At 42.8% G+C, this 21,912-nt stretch overlaps 1 protein-coding gene across 2 annotated transcripts in view; it reads left to right on the forward strand.

Annotated features, from left to right (window-relative positions):
* ANTXR1 (ANTXR cell adhesion molecule 1) overlaps window positions 1–21,912 on the forward strand; it is a 108,776-nt gene that overhangs the window by 38,604 nt on the left and 48,260 nt on the right. For both annotated transcript variants that reach the window (XM_026111493.2, XM_064497888.1), the window contains exons 11-12: window positions 4,592–4,661; window positions 6,021–6,099. In XM_026111493.2, coding sequence (XP_025967278.1) covers window positions 4,592–4,661; window positions 6,021–6,099 — 149 coding nt within the window. The remainder of the gene's footprint in view (window positions 1–4,591; window positions 4,662–6,020; window positions 6,100–21,912) is intronic.

Genomic DNA, 21,912 nt, shown 5'->3' on the forward strand with positions numbered 1-21,912 from the left:
TCAATGTGGTTTTCATTACAGCATTAACAAAGCATTCATTTCTTATTTACGGGACCTTTTCATAGGCAATTTCTCTAGCTCAGAGAGCGTTCCAGTATCTCTCTTTCTGCATTCTTACCTCCCCACAAAATGGGTTTGAAGTTTTTTTTAAAACAAAAAGTGCCTTTTCTTGGAGAGCTGTTGCAAGGCGTGGCATAAGAGGAAGAGTCAGCCAGGATAAACAGATATTATGCTTTGATCGGTGGTGTGAAGATTTTTTGAGGTATTTTTGTCTCACATCTTAGATGAGGTGATGAAGGAGCAGCAGAAGGGCTACAGCTCACGATGGCTCAGGACTAACCTGCGTGCCTCAAGTGGACTGAAGCACCCAAGTGAACAGTTTTTGAGCACGGATGTTCCTGAGGGAGTCTTGTGTGAGAGCAGCCAGACCTCCTTCCCCCTCTCCTTCCCTGCCCTGGTCTGGCTGTACTAGTCTAATGACTATAGCTGTCTTTCCCAGAGAAGCAGAAGACCAGGTCAAAGCATTTTTTTCTGGGATATGTGCTTTAGTCAGATCATAAATACACGGATAACAGAAGGAAACCGTTGGTCTGTGACAGGCAGGAAATTTGGCAAAAAAACTTTGCAGCCTTTTCTGGACTAAAATATTGCTCATACTGTGAGTCCAGCAGTTAGCTGGGGGTAGCGTATTGGGGTGGCAATGTGAAAACATCTGTGCTTTCTTAAAATCTTTGTATAGGCTCTTTGCAGTCCCTATTCAATGTGCTAGTTGTTTCTTGGAGCGAACTGGTTTACCCAAGAAAAACCTGTTAACTTCAGCTGGGTTATGTGGCTTAATGAAAGTATGCTATCTTTCTTGGTCATCTTGTTTGGTTTTTGTTCCTCTCTCCTGTCAAAATTTGCTCTTCTGTGCTAGAAATGACATGCATGTATTGGGGGGGTTTGTTCATACTATGGCTGGAAAGTCCTCCAAGTCCTAACTTGCCAAAAGGTTACACCCTGCCAATGGCCAAAGAAACCACTCACTAATGCTGGGATTAATAGATTTTTCAGACTATAAATCTAATCTTAAGACTTGTGGAAATGCTGCGCAGTGAACTACAGGAAGATCAGCAGTAGGAAGCACCCCGTTGAAAGGGTGTCCACAGAAAGAACAGATGTATTTTTGGACCGGGGTGAAACAACTCCCTTTTCTCTGCACCCCTGTAAAATTGATTATGCCTTAGGACTGATCAGTTTCTTAGTTGCCTGTGTGTGCTATGTCCTGTAGGTCGGTGGTGGTTTATTTTTTAATCTTTTAAATACTATGAGAATCCTGTTTGACTTGACAGAGTAATTATGGGTAAATAGATGAGGAGCAAGGTGTGCCCTTACTGTGGGCAGACTTTCTCCAAAGGTGAGGCAATGCAGTATTTCCTGAAGAAGCCTAAGCTCTGCATTTGGCTGTCTTTGAGATGTGATCAAGGCCTGGGAGACCTTTCGGTAGCACTGGTAAAGGAGGCAAAGTGACTTCTGCGAGGCTACACAGCCAGCTAGCGGCTGAGCTGAGAACAGAATTGACTTCCCGTCACTGACTTTGCTGCGCATCTAGTCAGAGCGCTCCGCCTCCTGCCTTCCACAGCTCTTCCACTAATATTGTCAGTTGAGAGAAGTCCAAACCACAAAGTTCAGATCTGGCACGAGATCCGGGGTTTGGGAGCATTCGGGCTCATCTCTCACTGCGGAGGAATATAGTAAGGTTTTTTCTGTAGCCTACGAGAAAGGCAGCCTTCTTTCAAACGCATCCTGCAGATACAAACTCAATAGCAGATGAGAACTGTTTTGTTTTGCTCAATTTCCCAATGTAAGTTTTCCAGGAAGGAGTCAGATGGCCAGAGTTATGCAAACCAAATGGATCATCTTTTGTTTAGAGCAAAGAAAAATAGTCACTCATTTTTGTGGTGAAACACAAACATTCTCCAAACAAAATAATCTCTCCCTGTAGCCAGCCTGGCCAGCCACGAGAGTCCCCTCTCAGGACTCTGAAACTGATAAACTTTCTAGAGAGGCATAGATTTAATGAAAGTTGGGGATGGGAAGGGAGCAAAAGAGAAACAAAAAGCTGATGGAATAACCTATGTAAAAGGCCTTGCAAAATTAAACCACCTTTTGGTGCATGAGACATTATTTGGTCTTGGCTTTGTGTTAGTGAAGGAAAACAAGATGCTGGTCTTCATTTCTGCATTGTGTGTGCACTGAGACAGTGCCATAAAATCATGGGTTTCATTTATATCCCCATAAATCGGGGGTAAGAACAGAGCTGGATTTACCACCCCTGTGCATCTTTCCTGCTTGTGTGAAGTAGGTGGGAAATGCTTCTATTCTCATTTGGTAGCTCCACTGCAAAGCTGTGAGTGCCCTTATATGAAGCAAGCTCACGATAAATCCAGCGCCCTTGCTCTAAACAGTATGAAGTGCACGGGATGTTCACTGTATCACATAGTTTAAATGCCTATGGTCTTTCAGTCTCTCTTCTGGTGAGGAAGTAATCTTCGCGATGGTATAAGGCTAGCATAGCAGTGTCCTGGGATAAACAACATCCACTCCCCAAGTCTGTCGTAGTGGAAATGCAAGTCTATGTTCTTGCACTGGGGCTGTGGAAATTCAGCAATAATACACAGCACTTTGCAGGCTGACAGCAGGACCACGGATCTAGAGGGTCACAGAAGCTTGAAGACCACGCTCAGTAGTTAAGCCATGGTGTATAAGTGAGGCCTGTTGATGAAAACCATACAGCTGTTGTTAGCTGTATTGTTACTGGCTGTTATTGTTATTAGACAATGCCTGTGTGAACAAATTTCTCACTTGCCAAGTGAAGATTGAGCAAGGCTCACAGCTGATACAGAAGTTACTTTTGATAAGGTTACCACATTCTCTTTGGCTTTGGATCTCTTCACTGCTTTTCCTCTTTCCACTGGCACCTTAAATGAATTGAAACTTGCATAAGTTCCCTCAAAAACAAAAGACCCAGACAGTCAAAATAGCTCCACTCTTCACTAGATTACTAAACGATTTGGCTAAACTTTCATCCTTGCTCCTTTTCCCTGTTGCTGTCAGCGATACCTGCTGGACACTGAATGTTCTTTATAACCCTCGTTCTGTGTTGCCAGTGTTATGTGTGCCCTGAAAAGTTAACTAAACACACTGTGCAGTTGTGAAGAGACTTTTGTTGGCGTCTTCCCTCCTGCCCCGGATTGTTGTTGGAGCAAACAAGCCTTGCTCTTTGTTTCCCTGTGATGAGGCATAAGCAGGGAGGAAGTGCTGGCCCTACAGGTTGGAGAGGAGAAAGGGCAAAAATCTCTCAGGAAATGGCAATGAAGGCCTTCGAACAAAATGAAAGTTTTAACTGGAAAATTTTAGGAAATTGGTAATGTTTGGTAAAGCTCTCATTTCAGATGTATATAAGTATCGCTACAGAAGGCCCTGGAGATTGTTATAAGTACAGCTGGTAGAAAGTTTTCCAACAGTGATGTGCTGCTGGAAAAATGCTGATTCGGCAGAATCAACCTGTTTTGTGGGAATGAGTGGCTTCCAGCCAAGAGGCGGAAAAAAAGGAAACCAGCCTGTCTGTCTGCCTGGTTTTCTGCCAACCTGTGTGATCTCTAGTCAGCTGGCAAATGGGCTGGGAAGTTCCTTGGGATCCCCATTTCTCTGGTGACCAGCAGCTGGTATAAAATTCTGTTTCAGCTCTGTGGAAGAGGACTGTCAACTAATGTTTCTGTTTCCAAAGCAATCTCCTATGGATAATCTTTTCACTCCACTTTATAGCATCATAGAGTAATTTAGGTTGGAAGGTTTAATTTAAGTTCAAATGAGTCTGTCTTGAAGTGTAAAATTTTCCACAAAAGGCAATTTTCTTAAACCAGCTACTTCCAAGTGTGTGTCATCTGGTGCTATTCCCTAGGAATCTGCCATGCAGAGAGGCTCAGATAAGCTGCTCTGAACATTCAAAAACCTTTGCATCTGCAGTTACATTGTGGCTGTAATGCGATAGTTTTCAACAGCATAGCGTAGCTGCAGGAATGGTGAGAATGCTGCCTGCAAGTTGCATGTGATGGTTGGTGCAGGGCTTCTAAGTACCCTGAGGCATTCAACCTTGCAAAGGCAGGCGACTTGTCTTTGCCAGCCCTGTTGTAGGAGCAGAGGACCAAAGGGTTTTATGGGCTGTTGTCACACAAGGAGAATGAGAGGGCCAGGACCAGAGCTGTGGCAGGTTGCAAGCAAGACAGTTTTTATGAGAGCTCTGCAAGTGAGGAAGGACCACTGGCCGCCTTTCCATATATTTTTCCCCATGGGGTAAATGCAAGGTGTTGGCTCTTCTTTTGCCGAGGTGCAAAACCTTGTGTTTGCTATGCAACACTACGGGCTAAAAGCGTGCACACGGTTACCTCAGAGCAGTCACTATGCAGTAGCTTTTTATCACACACACACAGTTGGATTGATCTCAGTTTTGTGTACCAGGAGTGAGAACAATGTTACTCTAAGCTTGACCTTCAAGACCTGTATTACTGACCTGATGATAAATCGCAGTACCCTTTCTTTCTTTTTCCAGATGAGAAGCCTTTTGTTGTGGAAGATACCTATTTGCTCTGCCCGGCACCTGTGTTACGAGAAGTTGGCATGTATGTGTGTTTTTTTTCCCCCTCCCTACATATTCAAATACTTTTCCTATGGGAAACGACAGTCTGCCTCTTTACTACATTTTATTGTTCTTACGTGCCTCTGATTCTAACACTGTCTCTTATGCTTTTCATTCAAATGGATCACAGTTTGTAGACCACAAATTTCACAGAGAAATTTAAACACTGTTTTAGACTTTAGAGCATTGTTCGCTGACATGAGTCAGAGGTTGTCAGGTCATGGCAAATATGAGTGTAAAACTGGCTACAGCATGTTTTAACTGTGAAGCATAATAAATTTAGAGGCCCTCTTTGAAATCATCTCAAACCTCAGGATAGCAGTAGTTTATTAATAGTTCAAATGCCTGGGGCAGAACTTTTGGTGGGATTTTCAGCAAAAGGACTTCTCTGCATGAACAGAGATTTCTCTCTTTAGCAAAAGAACAAAGACAGGGAGAGCCTGTACTGAAAACACTGGCCTGCTAATGAAGAAAATCATTCCTACCTCAGAAGGGAGATCTTATGCAGTTGATCCTAAAGACAGAAAGATTCTGAATTCATCTGATCCTAGTCTGGATTTAATTTCCAACAAGAGCCTTTTATCCAGAAATGGCTTGACCCTTTTGCCCCCTTTTCTTCTCTTTCTCTGGGATTTGTGATCTGAACTTAGCTGTGCCTGATAGTTGTGCCTTCCCCTTAGCAGATAAAGTGAGCTCTAATCACAGCAGAGGACTGGTGTGTTCTTGGTCCTAGTTTAAACAAAATTAGGTACTTGGGAGGGATTAACTAGTTGTTTTCTAGTCCAGGTCTAGCTAATAAGTGAATGACATTTCTTAATGAAAGATGTTTCCTTACCACTATACTATATTTGTCAGCTAACTAATAATGGCAGAGGTATGTCTCTAGGCTCCTCAGTTCAAAGATATAGACATTTAATGACTAATGACATTCAAAATAGGATATTTTAGTTGTGAATAACATTTTAGACAACTGAGAAGTAGCATTTCCTAAAGACAGGCAGGAGGAGATCAGAGATGACTGAAGTTATACCTGGCTAAGGAAAATATGCGATAGATGTGAGCATGCAAACTATGGCTGCGTTCATCTTGGGGTTAGGGAAAGGAGAACTGAAACAAAGCTACCTGTGCTGGCAAACTTTGGCTGCACAGGTAACTTATGGTTAAATTGGCCGTTGTGCATTAGAGTGCAAGGGGGACAGAACCAAAGGTGTGAATTAGCCTGTGTGGAAGGCTTTTCCCAAGCACCAGGAGCCCAGGTTCTAGGGAATGTATCTAGTAAGGGATTGTGGACTAGTTGGCCTGACTTCTTTTTTTCTCCCCCTCCCTCTCCCCTTTCCCCCAGGGAAGCAGCACTTCAAGTCAGTATGAACGATGGTCTGAGCTTCATCTCTAGCTCTGTCATCATCTCCAGCACGCATTGCGTAAGTTCTGACTCATGCTTCCAAAGCAATTCAGTGGGACGGTGGTACTTAACTACAGATGTGTTACACCAGTATTAGCGATTCAAGCTTGTAAGCTTGGTGTGCGAAGGACCTGGCGCCTTGTCCTAAAGGTGAGCTTGTGAGCATGGTAATCTAGCGTTTTTTTGCATTGCATGCACCGTAATATGGCAAAGCACTTGAGGCTTCAGTAAACAGCTCAGGTTCTGTATCTCCTATGGGATGCACAGACCAGAACAGGACTAGTCTGGAGGTGTCTATGCTTGCTTGTCGGTTACACAGGGAGCAAGCAGCAAGTCTTCAGCAGTCAGTTTCTTGTACTGCAACGGTGGTGCCGATGGTGAGAGGCAGACAGCAGTAGTGATCGCACCCTTTGTCTGGAAACCAGTATGATTGCCAAAAAAAATTGGAGAGTTTCTCTACTGAAGCACTTGGCTTAAGCTCAAGTCACATGCCTCATTGCCAGTAGTGCCTGGATTACTGTACTCATGAGAGTTCTGTGGAACCAGGCAAAGGACAATGAAACCACTTAAGATCAGTGTTGCTGAGAATGCTACTTCTATGAAACTGCAGCTATAGGGTTGTAATGACTTCTGCTAAGGAAGGTATTGGAAGAATTTACTTTGAATGATCCTTCGTGCGTCAATGTATTCAGCTTTATTTGTCTCCGGTAAGGCTTATTTCCTGTACAGAGAATGGTTGAGACTCTACTTTAGTTCTCTCACGTACTGACTTAAGCTATGTGGGCACAGATTTTGTGGAAAGCTAGGGGACTCCTGCCAGAGAGACTTGCAGGCCTTGAAAATCTGACTGCGCCAGCTTCTTTGCTCCCTATCCAGCAAAGGCACATCGTGTTTCCATGCCGAATAAGTAAAAGGCCGAGTTATACAACATCCTATTACTAGTAGTCTTCTGTGGCCCGCAAAGGCTGCTGCACAAGATGAGGAAAAAAAAAATCATTTTTTGTGTCATTTCATCTTTTTACTTGTTCCACAAAGACAAGATTGTATGCAGACGCAGTTTGCAGAGTTTACATGAAGGGTTGTTCTCCAGAGCTTACAAAGACATCTTTATGCCTTGAAAGAAGAGGCTTATTTTATTAAGGTTTAATTTTTTGGTTCAAGTTCCCTTTCTCTCAGGGTGAAAATGTGTTTGTGTGTGTCGGCAAATTATGAGAATATTTTCCTGTGTTTTGCTCACATGAGGCAAGACCTGGGAAGAATTTGTAGAGAAAAATTATTCTTCCCTGATGATACCCCTTCTTCTGGGGATGGGATTATTATTTCCAAGTTATAGGACATGAAATACTTGTTCCTCTTCATATTTTTTAATAGCTATAACGAAATTTTCAGAAATCCCTACACTTCACAGCAGTGCCTGATCTTCTTTGATGCCTCCAGACAGGGAAACTGGGAGCTGGCTTTTCAATACACCTAAGCAGCCAGAATTCTAATCCAGTTCCTACAACCAAACCGGAGACAGTGACATTTAGTGGCTGCTTTGAGAATTATCTTGCACAACTCACTAATTTAGAAAGTCTCTTCTGAGTAAGCAGGCATTTTGTCTTTTTTGTAGTGGTATTTAAGTTCTCTTAAAGATAAAATTGTCTACCAAGATTCCTATCCCCTCTTTAATGTTGCAAAGGTTCCTATCCTGAAAATACTCACTCATATACACAATGAGCAGTAAGTATATTGTTTAATTGACTTCTGACCTGAAAGTCAGGCATGTTTCTTTGAAGAACTGGAGACTAATTTGGACAGTCAGAAATCTATAAAATGGAGTGACACAGTAACAAGCAGGGGGAAAAAACCACTAAGACTTTCTTCCCTGTCTGCAAACTAGCCACCAGTAGTTTGGTTTTCCTCTGTATGTTATATTTCTATGCTATGACCTAGCTCAAAGAAATGAAATGAAAAGCTATTTTCAGTTAAGATCGTAGGTGAAGCAAAGAAAGCTACATTTCCAGCAAGTAAAGACCAAAAATAGTCAGAAAAGCACTCGTTGATTCAAAGCTATTGATTAACATAGGTATTTGAAGATCAGGACAGATCAAGCCTAGACATCTAACTATCCAACTAACACAGTTTGTTATCACCCTGTTTATCATAAATTTTAGTGTAGGTTTCCATGATCAGAAAGTTTCTCATGGGTTTATGGAACAAAGCCATTTTATATTAGCATAGGTTCTGACTTTTGTATCTAATATTTGAAGACTCCTAGGAATGAGACAGCTAAATAAATACTGGTTTTATTAAGCTGTGAAAACTCTAAAAGAAAACTTTTCATTTTGGAAGAATGGGCTATTTTGGGGGAAAGAAGCAAGGGATCAAAGCCTTTGCCTGTTTCAGAAGAGCATCACAGCGCCAGTGCTGCATGCTGTTACTCAGCAAGCCCCGACTCCTGTGACTGTCAGAAGCGGGGAGGGGAAATGGAGGGAAGAGCACTCAGTACTCTTATGTTTTTCTAACACTGAATGCCAGCCACTGAAAATGGGATACTGGGACTTTTTGCCTTGCCCAGTGCAGTCATTTTTGTGAAACTGCCAGGTAAGTGTTTTTCCCAGGCTATGCTGCCTTATTATTCAAATACTGAATGCGTGGCAAAAATATTGTTCCTGTGCATTTGTCCCCTTTAGGGAATGTCAGTCTTGTAGCTCTCAATGCAATGACGCACATCCCTCTCTAGTATAAACTGACTCCCTCTGGGAACAGACAGAGCTTTTGCTTGAGCCCATATTGCCTAACTTAATCCATTATTTGCATTTTTTTCCCCTTGAGGTGTAAGATCTGCTACAGCTTTTCAAGGGGGGAGAAAAGGAGGGAAGGTTAGGAATGAAGGCATGTAATGACTGACCCCCTCTCCTTCCTAGTCTGTTGGGAGAGACTTAAATACATCTCACTTTTGAGCCTTAAGTGACACTACTTGTCAAATCTGTCAACTCCAAGTTAGCCTCCATTGTTTGGTGATGCTTTTTTTTTAAAGGAGTCATATATAGAGCTGAAACAACCTCAGAGCTTCTCCCTGTGCTTTCAGATCTGAGCATACAAAAGGGCAGATGGAATCCACTCACCTGGACTACATGTCCGTTGCCCTTTATTAGGGGCTTCTCAGTTTACTTAGTTGTCTATTTCCTGAAATGTGGCAGGCTTCAAGGTTTGCAGCCAAGAAAATGCAAGGTATGTCTTAAATCAAACTGCATGGGCTCCTGTTGTGTTCTGCCTTTTGCTCGACTGCTTGTACCTTCCAAAATCAGTGTATAGGCATGACCGTATATCCGTTTATACCCCAACATCCATGGGGCTCAAGAAACTATGTTTTAGGGTCCCAAAATAAAATTTCCCAAGTGGTCAAATCTCATTTTTAAAGCAAATCTCCAGGCTTTCCTAGTACTTCACTGCCATTCTCTCCTCTCTGACAAAAAGCAGTTGATTTTTCTAATAAAAGAAAACAGAAGATGTGAGAGAGACTTGCAAAGATGCTTTTGTTGCTGAGAAACTTTCAGCATTTCCAATTTAAAGTACATTCAAATTAAAGTACATGTAGGAAGATTTATAGTTGTGTAAATGTGATCTCAGCTGGATCAGGTGCAGTGAAGACTTCATTTAAAAGACAAGAATCAAAATTCTTCTAAATAGGTCCAGTTGTTTTCAAGCCTGAGGTATGAAATAGTCCATAGTAGGTCTTTGGCTCAGGGTTTTACTTTGTTTTTCTTTCTCAGAACTCGGCCACAGAGTGGATTTTCAGTGGGAGTTTTCAGAGGCAAGGAAGTTGATTACATATGTGAGGCCCTTTTAAATCCCCTGTGATAAGTATCAGTCCAGAATTTGCCCAGGCACTTACACCCATTAGCAAACGAGCTCCAAATACAAGGTGGTTCTGGTGAATAAGGAAGTACCAGTCAGAACCCAGACTGACTCCCTGATCTCGTGCAGGGGTAGCCTGTAGTTAAACCGAGGTTAAGTCATCATTTTCTGGAGACAGTAAGAGGCATTGACCATGGAATTCCACAGGACCACTCAGTTTTCAGAGTGCAATCTTTAACACAAAGAGAAGAATGAAAGAAAGAAACATGGATTATACCAAGATTCCCTTAAAGTAAAAGGAGAAAGTGGATTTTATATAGAATTTCATGACTTTCGTTTTTGAATCACCACAGGAAACGCATGGCCCTGAAGAGAACAGCAGTTTGTAGGATCATAAACACTTGTGTTTGACTGGTGGGTAACAACTGGTTTTGGTCTGATTTTTTGGTCTGCCTGTGCTTTAGCTAGGGCATTATTTCCACTGTGAGCTGAATGCACCTGTGCTCCCAAGCCTCCGCTTGGGTTCTGAATTTGCTAAAAATCAAAGTACATGCCTCTCTGACGTGAGGGCTAATAGGGTTATTTTCCTTGGGCTCTATTAGTGTTAAGATTTGGTTGTAAAAAGGCAATCCAACCTTTCCCAGGTTTCAGGCTTCTTGGGACTCTTTGCAATAAAAGAAAGATAGAACTGGGATTAGTTGAGGAGAGAATTGCTTTGTTTTGGTGACTGCAACTCCTCCTCTGTTCTCTCACTCTTGCATTAGCTTCTCAGGAATTATGCCTTTGTTGTGGTTTATCATCATCTTGGCTTTTCTGCTGTTTGGCTCTGAAGTCTGTAACATGAAAGCTGGCTGGACCACACCAGATGCCCCAAGACAGTTGTATATCAGAGCATATTTCTCTCTGCCAGGGGTGGAAAATCAAGGCATGCTGGGGAGAAACTGGGGATACTGCACCTGCTGCTTGGCAGATTATAGTGAGCCTGCCCCAGTTAATGAGCCATTGTGCACCCGCAGGTGGCTAGGGACTGCCAGCATACAGTCTCGCAGGTCCCCAGCTGGTGCAGGGCCAAGAGGCTTGTACTCCAGGGGGAGGAAGCCGGGAGGGCTGTGTCCTGCTCCCTCTCCCAGTGTGCCTGCAGCAGAAACGGGGAGGCAGGCCCAGCAGGCAGGGGTCTGTGCATACCTCAGTGAGGAGCTCTGTGGAGAAAAGCAGGTTTGATTGCTGGAGGAGCACAGTGATTTCCATTTAGCTGTCAAAAATGAGCCAGACACAGGAACTGTTGCGGTCGGGCGGAGCATTTGTTTTATTAAATTATGGAATGCAGATGAAACCCTCCAGCTTAGGCAGACTGTTACTGCATGTTGATAGCCAGCTTGTTTGTGCCCTCTGTGGATGGCTGATGTTATTTTTCATTCAAAGGTTTTGCTAACTGCACACCTGAAACTGAGGATTACTGGCTGCTTTTTGGTAAAGCTGCTGACAGTAGAAGGCTGGGTTTATTTCAGGAGCAAGAGGGTAACGCTGTAAATCAGGGGCTGCAGGCAGAAGTTTAATTCTACCCCCACTAACTTGCATATTACCCGGTTAAACTAAGGCAGGGCTCTTGTGAGTATGATTTAGGGTGGCATTTGGCCCAGGCTGTGTGACCACTGGCAGCTACCCCACCAGAACAAGGGAATGGCTGGAATGAGAGCGTTCGTAAGGTCTGGAGACAGTGTGCTGTTTATACACTTAGCTGGGGGATAGGACGCCAGCATCTCTAGTATGATGAAGCTCAGCTGGCTGGAAGTATTTGATGAATTTGTCTCTTGGCTTGCTTGTCTTGGACAGTTACTAACTTATTTATCTGAAGTCAGTTTTTCAATATCTGCACCTTTTAAAGACTGTTGTTCTTTCATTTGAAAGCTCCCTGTGATGGAAGGAATCCCTCCTTCCACCAAGGGGATGATGAGGCTGTGTTGTTACTGCATGGCTTAAGCAAGAGAACAAAATTATGCAGGGACATGCAGGTGACCTCTGCTGCTGGCAAAAGATGCTAAATGGCAGCCCTGAATACTGAAGCCTGTAAAGGCGAGGTACACTTAGAGCAGGGCATTGCTTCTAAGGAAAGATATTCTAAAGGCTGTGGCATCACCCTGGTCCGGAGGGAAGCTGGGCTCGTTTCCCTCTGTGATTTTGGCCAAGGTCATTTTTCTGTGTAGCATCCAGTGAGGATTTTAAAACCCTTCCTCTCTTCAGCCTTATTGTAACTGCTTGGACTGAGCTCTCAGGAGGAGACTGCCCTTGAAACCATTCTTCAGGAGGGTTGTGGACGTGTCCTGGGCATCTGCTTGGCAACTGGGGCCTCCAATTCTGAGTCTCTAGGAGCTATCGTGGTTACAAATAATGCTTAGTCCTTCTTGCTGCTTTCTGGCTCTGTCGTTTGACTCAAATTGGGCAGAGGCCCTCTCTGGGGAAAAGAACCCTGCCTCCCTCTGGTCTTCTGCTGATATTCTTATTTGTTTCTTTATTACTTGATCTTTGTACTGCAGTCACAGTTCTGAATCTGACTTGCTCCAGGTGCTGGGTAACCAGAGAAGACACAGACAGATCCTGCCCAAAATTGCTCCAGTCTAAGTCCTTGCAGCAAGGCTATTTACTCGAAATGTTACAGTGCTGTTGCTGTCAGCCAAATGCTGTCAGCTTTCCATGCCCTGCAAGGGCATTTATCTTCCAAGGTGGGCTGGCCTGTCTGCTTTGCAGGTAAATGAAATATCTTTGTTCTCTGTTGCCAAGGTCTCTGTGCTAGCAGAAGGTAAAAGTGGCCAATGGCAGAATAAAGCTTAAGGTGATCACTGTAAGGACTTTCAGAAAAAATTGCATACGCTTAGGTCTGACTTCACAATACATGAATGGTGTATTTTCATAGACCATGAAAAACTGAATTCTTGTTGCCATTATGTTTCCTCACTTGCACCTTTTAATACTAGATTTTTTTTTTACATGGGGCTGTATTTAAGCAAGAGACATTCTTTTGACATGGAAAGTAAAGATTCATGTAGCCTCCAGTCCCAGCCTGGAATTATACAGCTTATATTTATCTTACAGATACTATCGTAAGGTTCCATATTTTCCTCTTTTTTCTGAAAGACCAGAGTATTATGCAGCAGATGATAATTAATAGTGGGAGTTTCACAAGTAGTTTCATTCTACTGCTGACATCAGTGGACATTTGATAGTTGGTGGTACCAAAGACTATGGTTTGTTCTGTCCTAAACATGTAAAAACCCCATCTTGTTTCACCAAGTAATATAAAGTGTATGACCCCAAATGCAATGGGAACTGAGCATCCTCAGCATCCACTAGTGCCAAGACTGAAAAGATTTCCTCTTCTTCAGCTATTAATCACAGCATGCCACCAATTTCATGCAGAAGCTTGCCCCATGTTAGGCTTTAGTGATGTGAACGTAGTAGCTGTTGCTTTCATTTTCATTTATTAATGCCTGGAGAGCATATGTTGCAGTGGTTTTCACATTGCTTGAAAAAGAATCAGCAGGTAATGGCTGGCAGTTGGGAAACTCTTAAAAAGGGATTTACTCCTTTTCCCATGTTTGCTGAAAAACTAAAGAGGGAGAAACTATTTAAATGCTTTCTTATGAATGTGTATGCATGCAGATGTGCACAAAACAGGTTGCACACCAAGCATCATCATCAGGAAGGTGAATGTACAATAGAGAAAAATAACTCATGAGGCAGTATTTACAGGCAGGAAGTCAGTCTTATTCTGCTGACTGGAGGGCTGCTGCCAAGTTCTTCAGTGCAGAAAGGGAGCATCTCGGAGAGAAGCCAGGCTGGGAATTAAAATAAGTCTTTGTTCGTTTTCTAAACTCTCCCAGAAGAGGAAAAACCACTAATGACCTCTTGCACTAGTAACTCTCAACTCAAAACTGCAAGGGAGGTGAAAACTGCAGGGCTCCGGTGACGATGTAAAACAGAGGTCTCTATGGGCAGCTCCAGTGCCATGATTCAAAGAGCAAGGAGTCCTGTAGCACCTAATGAGAAACATACAGCACTTCTTTGCGAGAAGGCAAGATGATGGAGATAGCCCCACGTCGGGTGGGAGAATGTTTCTGTGACAGGCTGTTACAGACTTGCCTTGGACCAGCAATGACCGAAGGTCATTTTTTATCTGCTATGTGTATCCAGTTTACAATGGCCGTCTTCCCACGTAACACCCAGTTCCTTCCGGAGGAGGGCTAGGGGAATTATGCTTGTAAAAAGGAGCAGATGTAAAAGGACGTGGTGGGTCAGGGCAGTCTGAGGCAGAGGCTGCATTTTGGAGGCCTAGGCAATGCCTTAACTGGGCTCTCTGGAGGGCTTATTTTCTTCAAAGTTAGGGTCCTACCCAGTGCTAGTATGTACAAACCACTCCTTACCTGGTGCTGCAAAATGGCTCTGGGGTAGGAAGATTGCAAGGTGGTCAAAGTGCATTGCCAGGCATTTAACATCTCCACAGCCCTGGGCAGGATTTCAGGTTCTGGAAACCAGGAGAGGGGCCGCTGGCTAGCAGCTGGGCCAAAGCAGACCTTGCTGTGGAAGTGAATGGATGCAGGGACTTACTGCACCTGACAGCACTGGGGACCATAAGAGTCTTGCATAAGATGACTAGTTCTCTGGTCTGGTTTATTATGGAGCAGTTATCTCAATGGCAATCAGTGATAGAGGGCTCGGGATGCTCAGTGAGATGCCAGATGGGTGAATGGGCCTACTATTCTGGAAAGAAGTAAGCTCTTGGGTGCCACGTCTGCATTCCCAAGGATGCAGGAGCCATTGAAGTCAGCTGCAAAGGAGAACTGGGTCCGTTAACCTCAACAGGCTTTGCATTTGACAAAAGGAGGTGGGCACTGGCACCCTTTTCCTCATCTAGGTGTCAGATATTTTCTATGGCTGTTAAACATGCCAATTCCTTGTCTTTTAAGTTAAACAACAGTAGAGGGATTTGATCTTTAGATCTGGAGAAAGAAAAGGCTAGAAAATCAAGAAAACGCTTCAGTTTCGGAGTAAAAATTAATGACTCCCTTCACTGAAGGTCTATTTTTATATAAGGGGAATGTAATTCACTGCCAAAGTAGGGTTTTTCAATTGTGACTTAGTTCTGCGTTGCACAGTTACAGCTCTGCTAGTTATCGGTGTGCCTAAGTCTGCAGGCAATTAAAGTACATTCACTATTGTATCAATAGAGGCTTTATGAAACCATAGAGTAACTTTAATGAGAGCTTTCCTAGGCCCTTGACCTGTATATTGGTTGAGGTATTGCTCTGTGGGAACTCCAGGGCATATGATTTCAGGTTTGATTCTAAAATAAATTGCTCTTAATTACTTTATGCTGCAAATATAACAGGCAGTAAATGTTTTTGCTGATACAGGTCATCCAAAGAGTTAAAATTGTTTCACTCTAACACCATTACATAGACTATTTTATAATACCCTGAAGTGTGGTAGGCATATTACAAACAGTACGTTCCTGTGGCTCAGAAAATAGGATTTCCAAAAGAGACCAATGAATTGGGGGTGGGGGAGGAATCACAGAATGGAAATTTTGAAAAATTTTAATTTGGAAACATCAAAACTGTTTCTGTAGAGAATGTGGACTTTTTTTCCTGTGACAATGCTAAAATGGACTAAAAAATATGTGAGAATCTCTATGCACAGGTACACCTGTAATACTGAAATGCTAGTTAAGCAAGTGCAAGTTGAAACATAGCCGTTTCAAAGCAGTGTTTTTACTTCATTGAAATGCTTTCCTGTTGAAAAGAATATTGTAGTGTTGTAGACTCCAGAAACTCAGTCTAGCACCTTTCCAACACTCTTCTCCATTTCCTCCCCCCCTGCCCCCAAAATGTCATTTTTAGTTTAAACCAAGTTTCAGAAGGAATATTGCCCCAAACACACTCTTTGGCCTCAGCTCAGTTCCTAAGGGGGTTCCTCTTAACTGCCTGTGGGGAGCTTTGCTTGGTGATCAGCTTGAGGGGCTACATGAGTGTTAGCTCGAGGAAGGTGCTCCTGAGACTTTTCAACAGAACTGCTTGTGCTACAAATCTCTGACCTGCACAGAGACAAGACATTCCAGAGCAGTAGCATGCTGTCTTCCTTCCTTTCCTGCCTCAAAAAAGTAAACTCGGATCAAACCATAAATGGTGTTGCTGTTATGACAAAGTCTAATTCCATGGCATTTTATTGTCTGCTATTATTCCAGTTGCTGCTCACCCCCCCCAAATGGATTTAACATACTTTTGTTAAGGACTGCCTTCAGGCACAAATGTAAACCAAAATAACTGCTTAGGTTTTAGCTCAAAGATTTTGTTATTTATCTAGAAGTGTCTGGGGATAAGAGGTTGCAATTTCAGAATAGGAGCTCCTCAGGGCTGCTTCAGTCAGAATAGGAACATTTACAACCAAATATGCACTGTCAGGGAGCAATCAAGGCCCTGGCGCTATTTCAGTGCAAGTGTGTGTGCAGACTGGACCTAAAAGGAGCACCGAGAGACCTCTGCCTTCCTGCTAGCTGGTTTCACCTCCACCATGCCCCTGCCGGAAAGCAAAGGCACGCACACTCACCTATATGACAAAATCTGAGGGCTGACAAGATGCTGTGACCTCTGCCTGTAGCTGTAGGGTGTGATTATTAAGATACTCATCTGTAGTTAGAAAGCCAGTGCTGAAGGCCCTCCTCACTTTGATCTCTGCTGCTTCCTGCTGTGAGGCTGTTAAAATTGAGACATCTGAAGTTTGGTGAATAACACGTAATGGCATGACTAGTACAGAACTGAGCAGGTATCGAGGGGTGCACAAAGTCTTACCCCTACTTCTAGTCTTTGGTTCAGAGTAGGTCTGTTGGTGGTGAAATTCAGGTGTCAGGAGCTTTATATCAGAAACAGTAACCAAGTAAGCAGTGCTCTACCAAGCAAGATGGGATGTCATTGGCAGCTGGAAAATGGAAGAGAAGGCCTTTGCCCTCCTCTCTATCCCTTCCTAGTGTGCCCTGTCCAGAGGATGCTTAGCATAAGGCTGATCTGAAGCCCTCTGGAATTTGCAGTGTGTTTTTTTTTGCGGTTTTTAATGGGCTTTGCACGGAGCTCTGATTCTAGGGTAAGACATGAGTTGATGGACCTCAACACCTCTGAATGGGGAGGTACCCATCTTCTGAAGACTACCAAATCTTAATAAAATAATGATGGAGAGCATAGAGAATTGAAGAGGCAAAGCTCATCTGTCTGCAGGGTTTTGTCAAGTTTATTTTTATTTTCTAGCTATCCCACCAGATCCTATCATATTTAAACCAGAATCCCATGTTCAGTGCCTTTATGGTTGAGACACTAGCCCACGGCTGAACAAACTTGAATTTAGCTCTGCCATAGCTGCCTTTTAGAAGGCTTTTGTCTTGCTAGCACTTCTGTTTAGCTGGAAACTTGTGAGGGTGTCTTCTGAAGGAGGGTGGAAAAAAAGAAAAGCCTGTTTTCATAAGCATAAACACATCAGCAATAAGGGATCAGAGAATTGTTTTCCCTGACTGAAGATCTCCCCTTGTAACAGAAACAACGATAATCCATCCTCCTTCCCGCCGTGTGTTTGCCTGCTGTGTGGAGTGTGAACTCTTCAGGACAAAGGTTGTCTTTTACTCTGGGTGTGTGCAGTGCGTGGCAAAGTGTGGCTTTGCTGATGTTTATTCTGTGTGTTGGCTCCCTTTCAAGCAGCTTTGCATGGACTGATCAAAGAAACTAGTATTGCAGAACAGTGCATTCAGTGAGTTTTCATTTCCTTTTAAAAGTTGGACCAGATAGTTTTTTTTTAATATAACAGAAACAATGTAACTATGTGTGATAAAATAAGTGATAGACATCAGTTTCTGTTGCTGTGATGAGAGCATCCACAAGAGAGTTGGCTAGAGATGGAGAGTGTTTCCTTCACACTAAGAGCTGCCTGATTGTCTGGTGTGAAAAGGCAGGGTCGTCCTCTGTCTTCCCCTCCCCTACTGACTAAAGGACATTAAACAGTGGATGTGTTTCTTCTTTCTCAAGAGTGAGTAAATCTTTCTCTGAAGGTTTTCAGAATGTTTACTGCTCTATTCTGATATTCTGACCTGGAAAATCTTTTAAAAAAAAAAAATTGTACTTTTTAATGTATAGTAGGCTGGACTGGGACGCAGGAGATGGGCATCTTCCCTGTCTTTGGAATATAATGATATTTCTCTCCTTTGTAAAGCACCCAAGACTTAGGAGTGACAAGTGTCATTTAAATTATTCTTGCTGAGGAATCAGTCTGAAGTGTTGCTTGCTTGTGTGGCTATCTTCAGGCTGTGCTCTGTTCCCATTTCTCAGTAGCAGTGCAGATGTTTCTGCACTCCTAGTAATGAAGCGGTAATGTTGACAGCTTTCTAGCCTGCCCTGGAGGTGACACACAGCCAGGCTGCGTGACAGCCTTGGATGCTCTGCCACAGTTGCCGGCTGGAAAGGCTCTGACTTACTCTGCTGCACAGCAGAGGGGATTGATAGGCAGCCTATCATCCTGAGAGCAGTTAGCTGATAGGTAGCATCAGCTTTGAGTTTTCTAGAGTGGCATGTGCAGAACCAAGGAGTAGGATCTAGTTTCAACAGAGTATTTAGGCTTCCTACTTTCCAGTGAAGTCAATAGGAGTCAGGACCAAACTTTTACTGAACCCAGCCTTAATGACCTGTTAAATACATGCATCAAGCTCTCAGCTTTAATAGAAGTCTATCCCTTTTAGGCACAGCATGAAGTCAGTACATTTAAACATGTGCTTGAAGTTGAATCCATTTACTGTTGTGGTAACAAGCATGCGTACTAACCACCTCCCTCTCCCTATACGTCAATGGTGCATTAACTCGTCAGCTGTGATACACGAGTGCATTTATTAAATGGTCCTAGTACTTCATTCATCACCATTGACTGTCAGTAGTCAAAGCTTTTGAGGGTCCATGCACTAGCTCTGGGGTTGTTGATTCCAGGTTACCTTTCTGGAATATTTAATGTATGTTGCAAATGCCAGTGCAATAAAATGAGAAACTAGGAAATAAAATGTTAAACAAAAAAAAGGAAAAAAAAAAAGGAAAAAAAAAAAGAAAAAGCGACATCCACATCTGGTGCATAGTAGAACTTTCTTTGGAGAAACCTCAGGGAAAACATGGTTCCACTGAAATTGCAGTTCATTGGTTTATGCTAGTATCTTTGTTAGAAGCATCATGGATGTCTAAGGTAAAACAGAGGCTTAGAATCACAGGTTGTGTCTTAGCTCTATCTCTGCATGATTGCATTTCTGCTTCCTGAGGGAAGGAATGTATGCACCTAGTTTATACTAACCTCTGTATTAGGTGTGATCATCTGGGGGTTGAGAGCCTTTATTAGAGGAGTGACCTTCTCTAGAGGATAGCACATATCTGAATGTCTGGGGGGTAGACTTAAGGAAAAATAGCCTGCGCTGTTTATTGGATCAGAATTTGCCATCCCGCCACCCTTCCACATAGGAATAGCTGTAGTCCAGGAGGTGGGTCAGGTTTCTCTCCCGTGACAAGAGGATTCCCCCGATCACAGTTTAGCTTCTTAAATGTGCCAGCACAAAAATCCCAGCAACTGCTAACTGCAAAGTTAAGAGTCTGAACTGGAGCTCATGTCAGAAGCTTCCTTTAGGGAAAAATGACCACGAAAACTTTACCAGTTTCGCGTAAAAATTCTTTTCTGTCTTTAGAAGGAAAGTTGTTTTCTTTGGTTCGAATTGACGGCCTTTATTCAATAACTGTGTCAAACCCAGCTCATTGAAATATTCCGTGGTTCAGTGTTTCCATGAACACTTGTACTATCTTCCAAATTTTGATTAAAAAAAAAAAGAATGGAATCAAAACAGACATTTCAAAAGTCTTCAGTGCTCCTTTTGTCTCCACCTATAAGACTGGGAGAAAGATTTCAAAATGTCAGTGGAAATTCTGCTAAATGTTTTAGCAGGCGTATTTTCCTTCTTGTTTGTTATTCATCTGAGATAAAATGGCTGTTTCCATCTATGCAAAGTTTCAGTTCTATAAAAACCATAGATATGGCACACAATGATAGCTAAATTGTAGCAGATAATAATGAAATAAAGATAAAGCAAAGGCAGAGTTCAGGTCACTTTGGATGATTTTAATAGGATTTATTTTGTTTGTGCTTTGTCCTTGTCTGACTTGCAAAGGTTTCCTCAAAGCCCGATTCACAGGCAATGACAGCACAGTCAAAGCAGATGAAGATAGAATTTGCAGTTCCTGACTAAGGGTCCCAGGCTGACACCTGGTAGCTATGGCTGAGCCCAGAAAACTCAGTTCACGTTTGTCTGGAATATTTCAATGTTTGTTCTGAGGCAAGCAAAAAGGGGGAGATTAAACCAAACTCAAACTTTTGGGGGGTGGGGTGGGTTGTCTGTCTTCGATATCAGAAGCAGGCTGATTCCTGCAGACTTGCCTGTCTGCACTGGCTTTAACGCGAGATGTTACCTGAGTGAGAAATGTAAGATCTGGCAATTCAGATCCTTCCAAGTCTTCAGGACTGTTTCACTGCTGTGAGACACAGAATAGCAACTGACTTTATCAGGTGCCTCACAGAGAACTAGATGTGTTAAGGTAATGGAGACCAATATTTGCAGAAGAAAAAGGTACCAATGGATGCTGTTAAAAAGCTAGTTAAAAGGCTTTTTTTGTGAATTGAGTTTAGCGTATTCTTAATGAAAAAGATACATATGTGAACATAGGGGCAAAAAATGCAGACAGCAATTAGATGTAAAAGGAATTGTTCCTCTTTATTCTTTGATTTCATGGCAGTTCAGAAAGTCAGAGCCACATTTCCTAAAGTGTTTAATGTCAGCAAATTCTATTCTGCAGATGATGGATGTGACTTTGTGCTGTGTCTCTAAAGGAGCAGCACCAAACACACAGCCCTGTCTTCTTGAACTAGCTTATATTTTGTTTTGAGGTCCAATTTCCGTTCCCAGAGATGTTTTAGGTGAACTCCTCTCCAGCGTGGACTACCTCTCTCTTGTTTCCAGGTCTCAAAATCAAGTTGGCTTGATCTGAGTTCTCTGGTAATTCCTTCTACACAAAAGAGGGTTTGGAAAACACTCTTAACCTGATTGTTTGTCCATTACTCTTGACATTATGGTATGATGGGAAGTCATCTGGCCATTGAATTACAGCGACGTAGGCAGTCACCCTGTTTCCCAGCACTACAGGTCAATCTGCTCTTGAATGAATCCGTAATATGGCATTGTGATCTTGAGGTTTTGGTAGGATTTTTTAAGTGTCTGGCTCTTGTATCAAGAACATCTCAAATAGGCTTAAGTCCAGACTAGCTGCCTGCTTGCTTATCTCAGAATCTGATGATATTGTGGGGGAGCGGTGTAGAGAAGCTGGCGTGCTTCAGGAAGCCAAGAACGTATGTTTCAGATTAAATCTAAGGAAACAGGGAAAAAAATGCACATTCAGTTTTGGTTGCTATGCAGAGCTGGTTTGTGCAGCGGTTTGGATTGTAAATCATTGTCAAAGAACTGCAAATACCTTTTCAATCAGAGGAAGTATCCCAGTTAGAAAAGAAGGGGATCTTCCAGAGGTAGTGGCTTCTGATGGGGGGAAAAAATGCTTAATGTTGCTGTGACGGCGTGTACGTTCATAACTGCCTGAAAAGCTCACGGCAGAACTACCCTGACTCACCACTGCTAAAAACTTGAGAAAAGCAGGATGACCTGACTCCTGGGCCCATAGAGCTCGTCCTTGAAGTTTTCCATTTGGAGTGAGCTTTAGTTCTGATATTACTTTCTAGTTTATGTGAAAGGGGAAAAATAGTTACAAAGAAAGGAGAATGCTTGAAACTGCAGTGAAATGTCATATTGTTCTATGTTCTTTTTTTTTTTTTTTTACTGGGAATATTTTTTCAGTCTTTATAATGCTCTGATGAATATGGAGACAGTAAT

This window comes from Dromaius novaehollandiae, chromosome 26 (genome assembly GCF_036370855.1).
Source record: "Dromaius novaehollandiae isolate bDroNov1 chromosome 26, bDroNov1.hap1, whole genome shotgun sequence".
Classification (NCBI taxonomy): Eukaryota; Metazoa; Chordata; class Aves; order Casuariiformes; family Dromaiidae; genus Dromaius; species Dromaius novaehollandiae.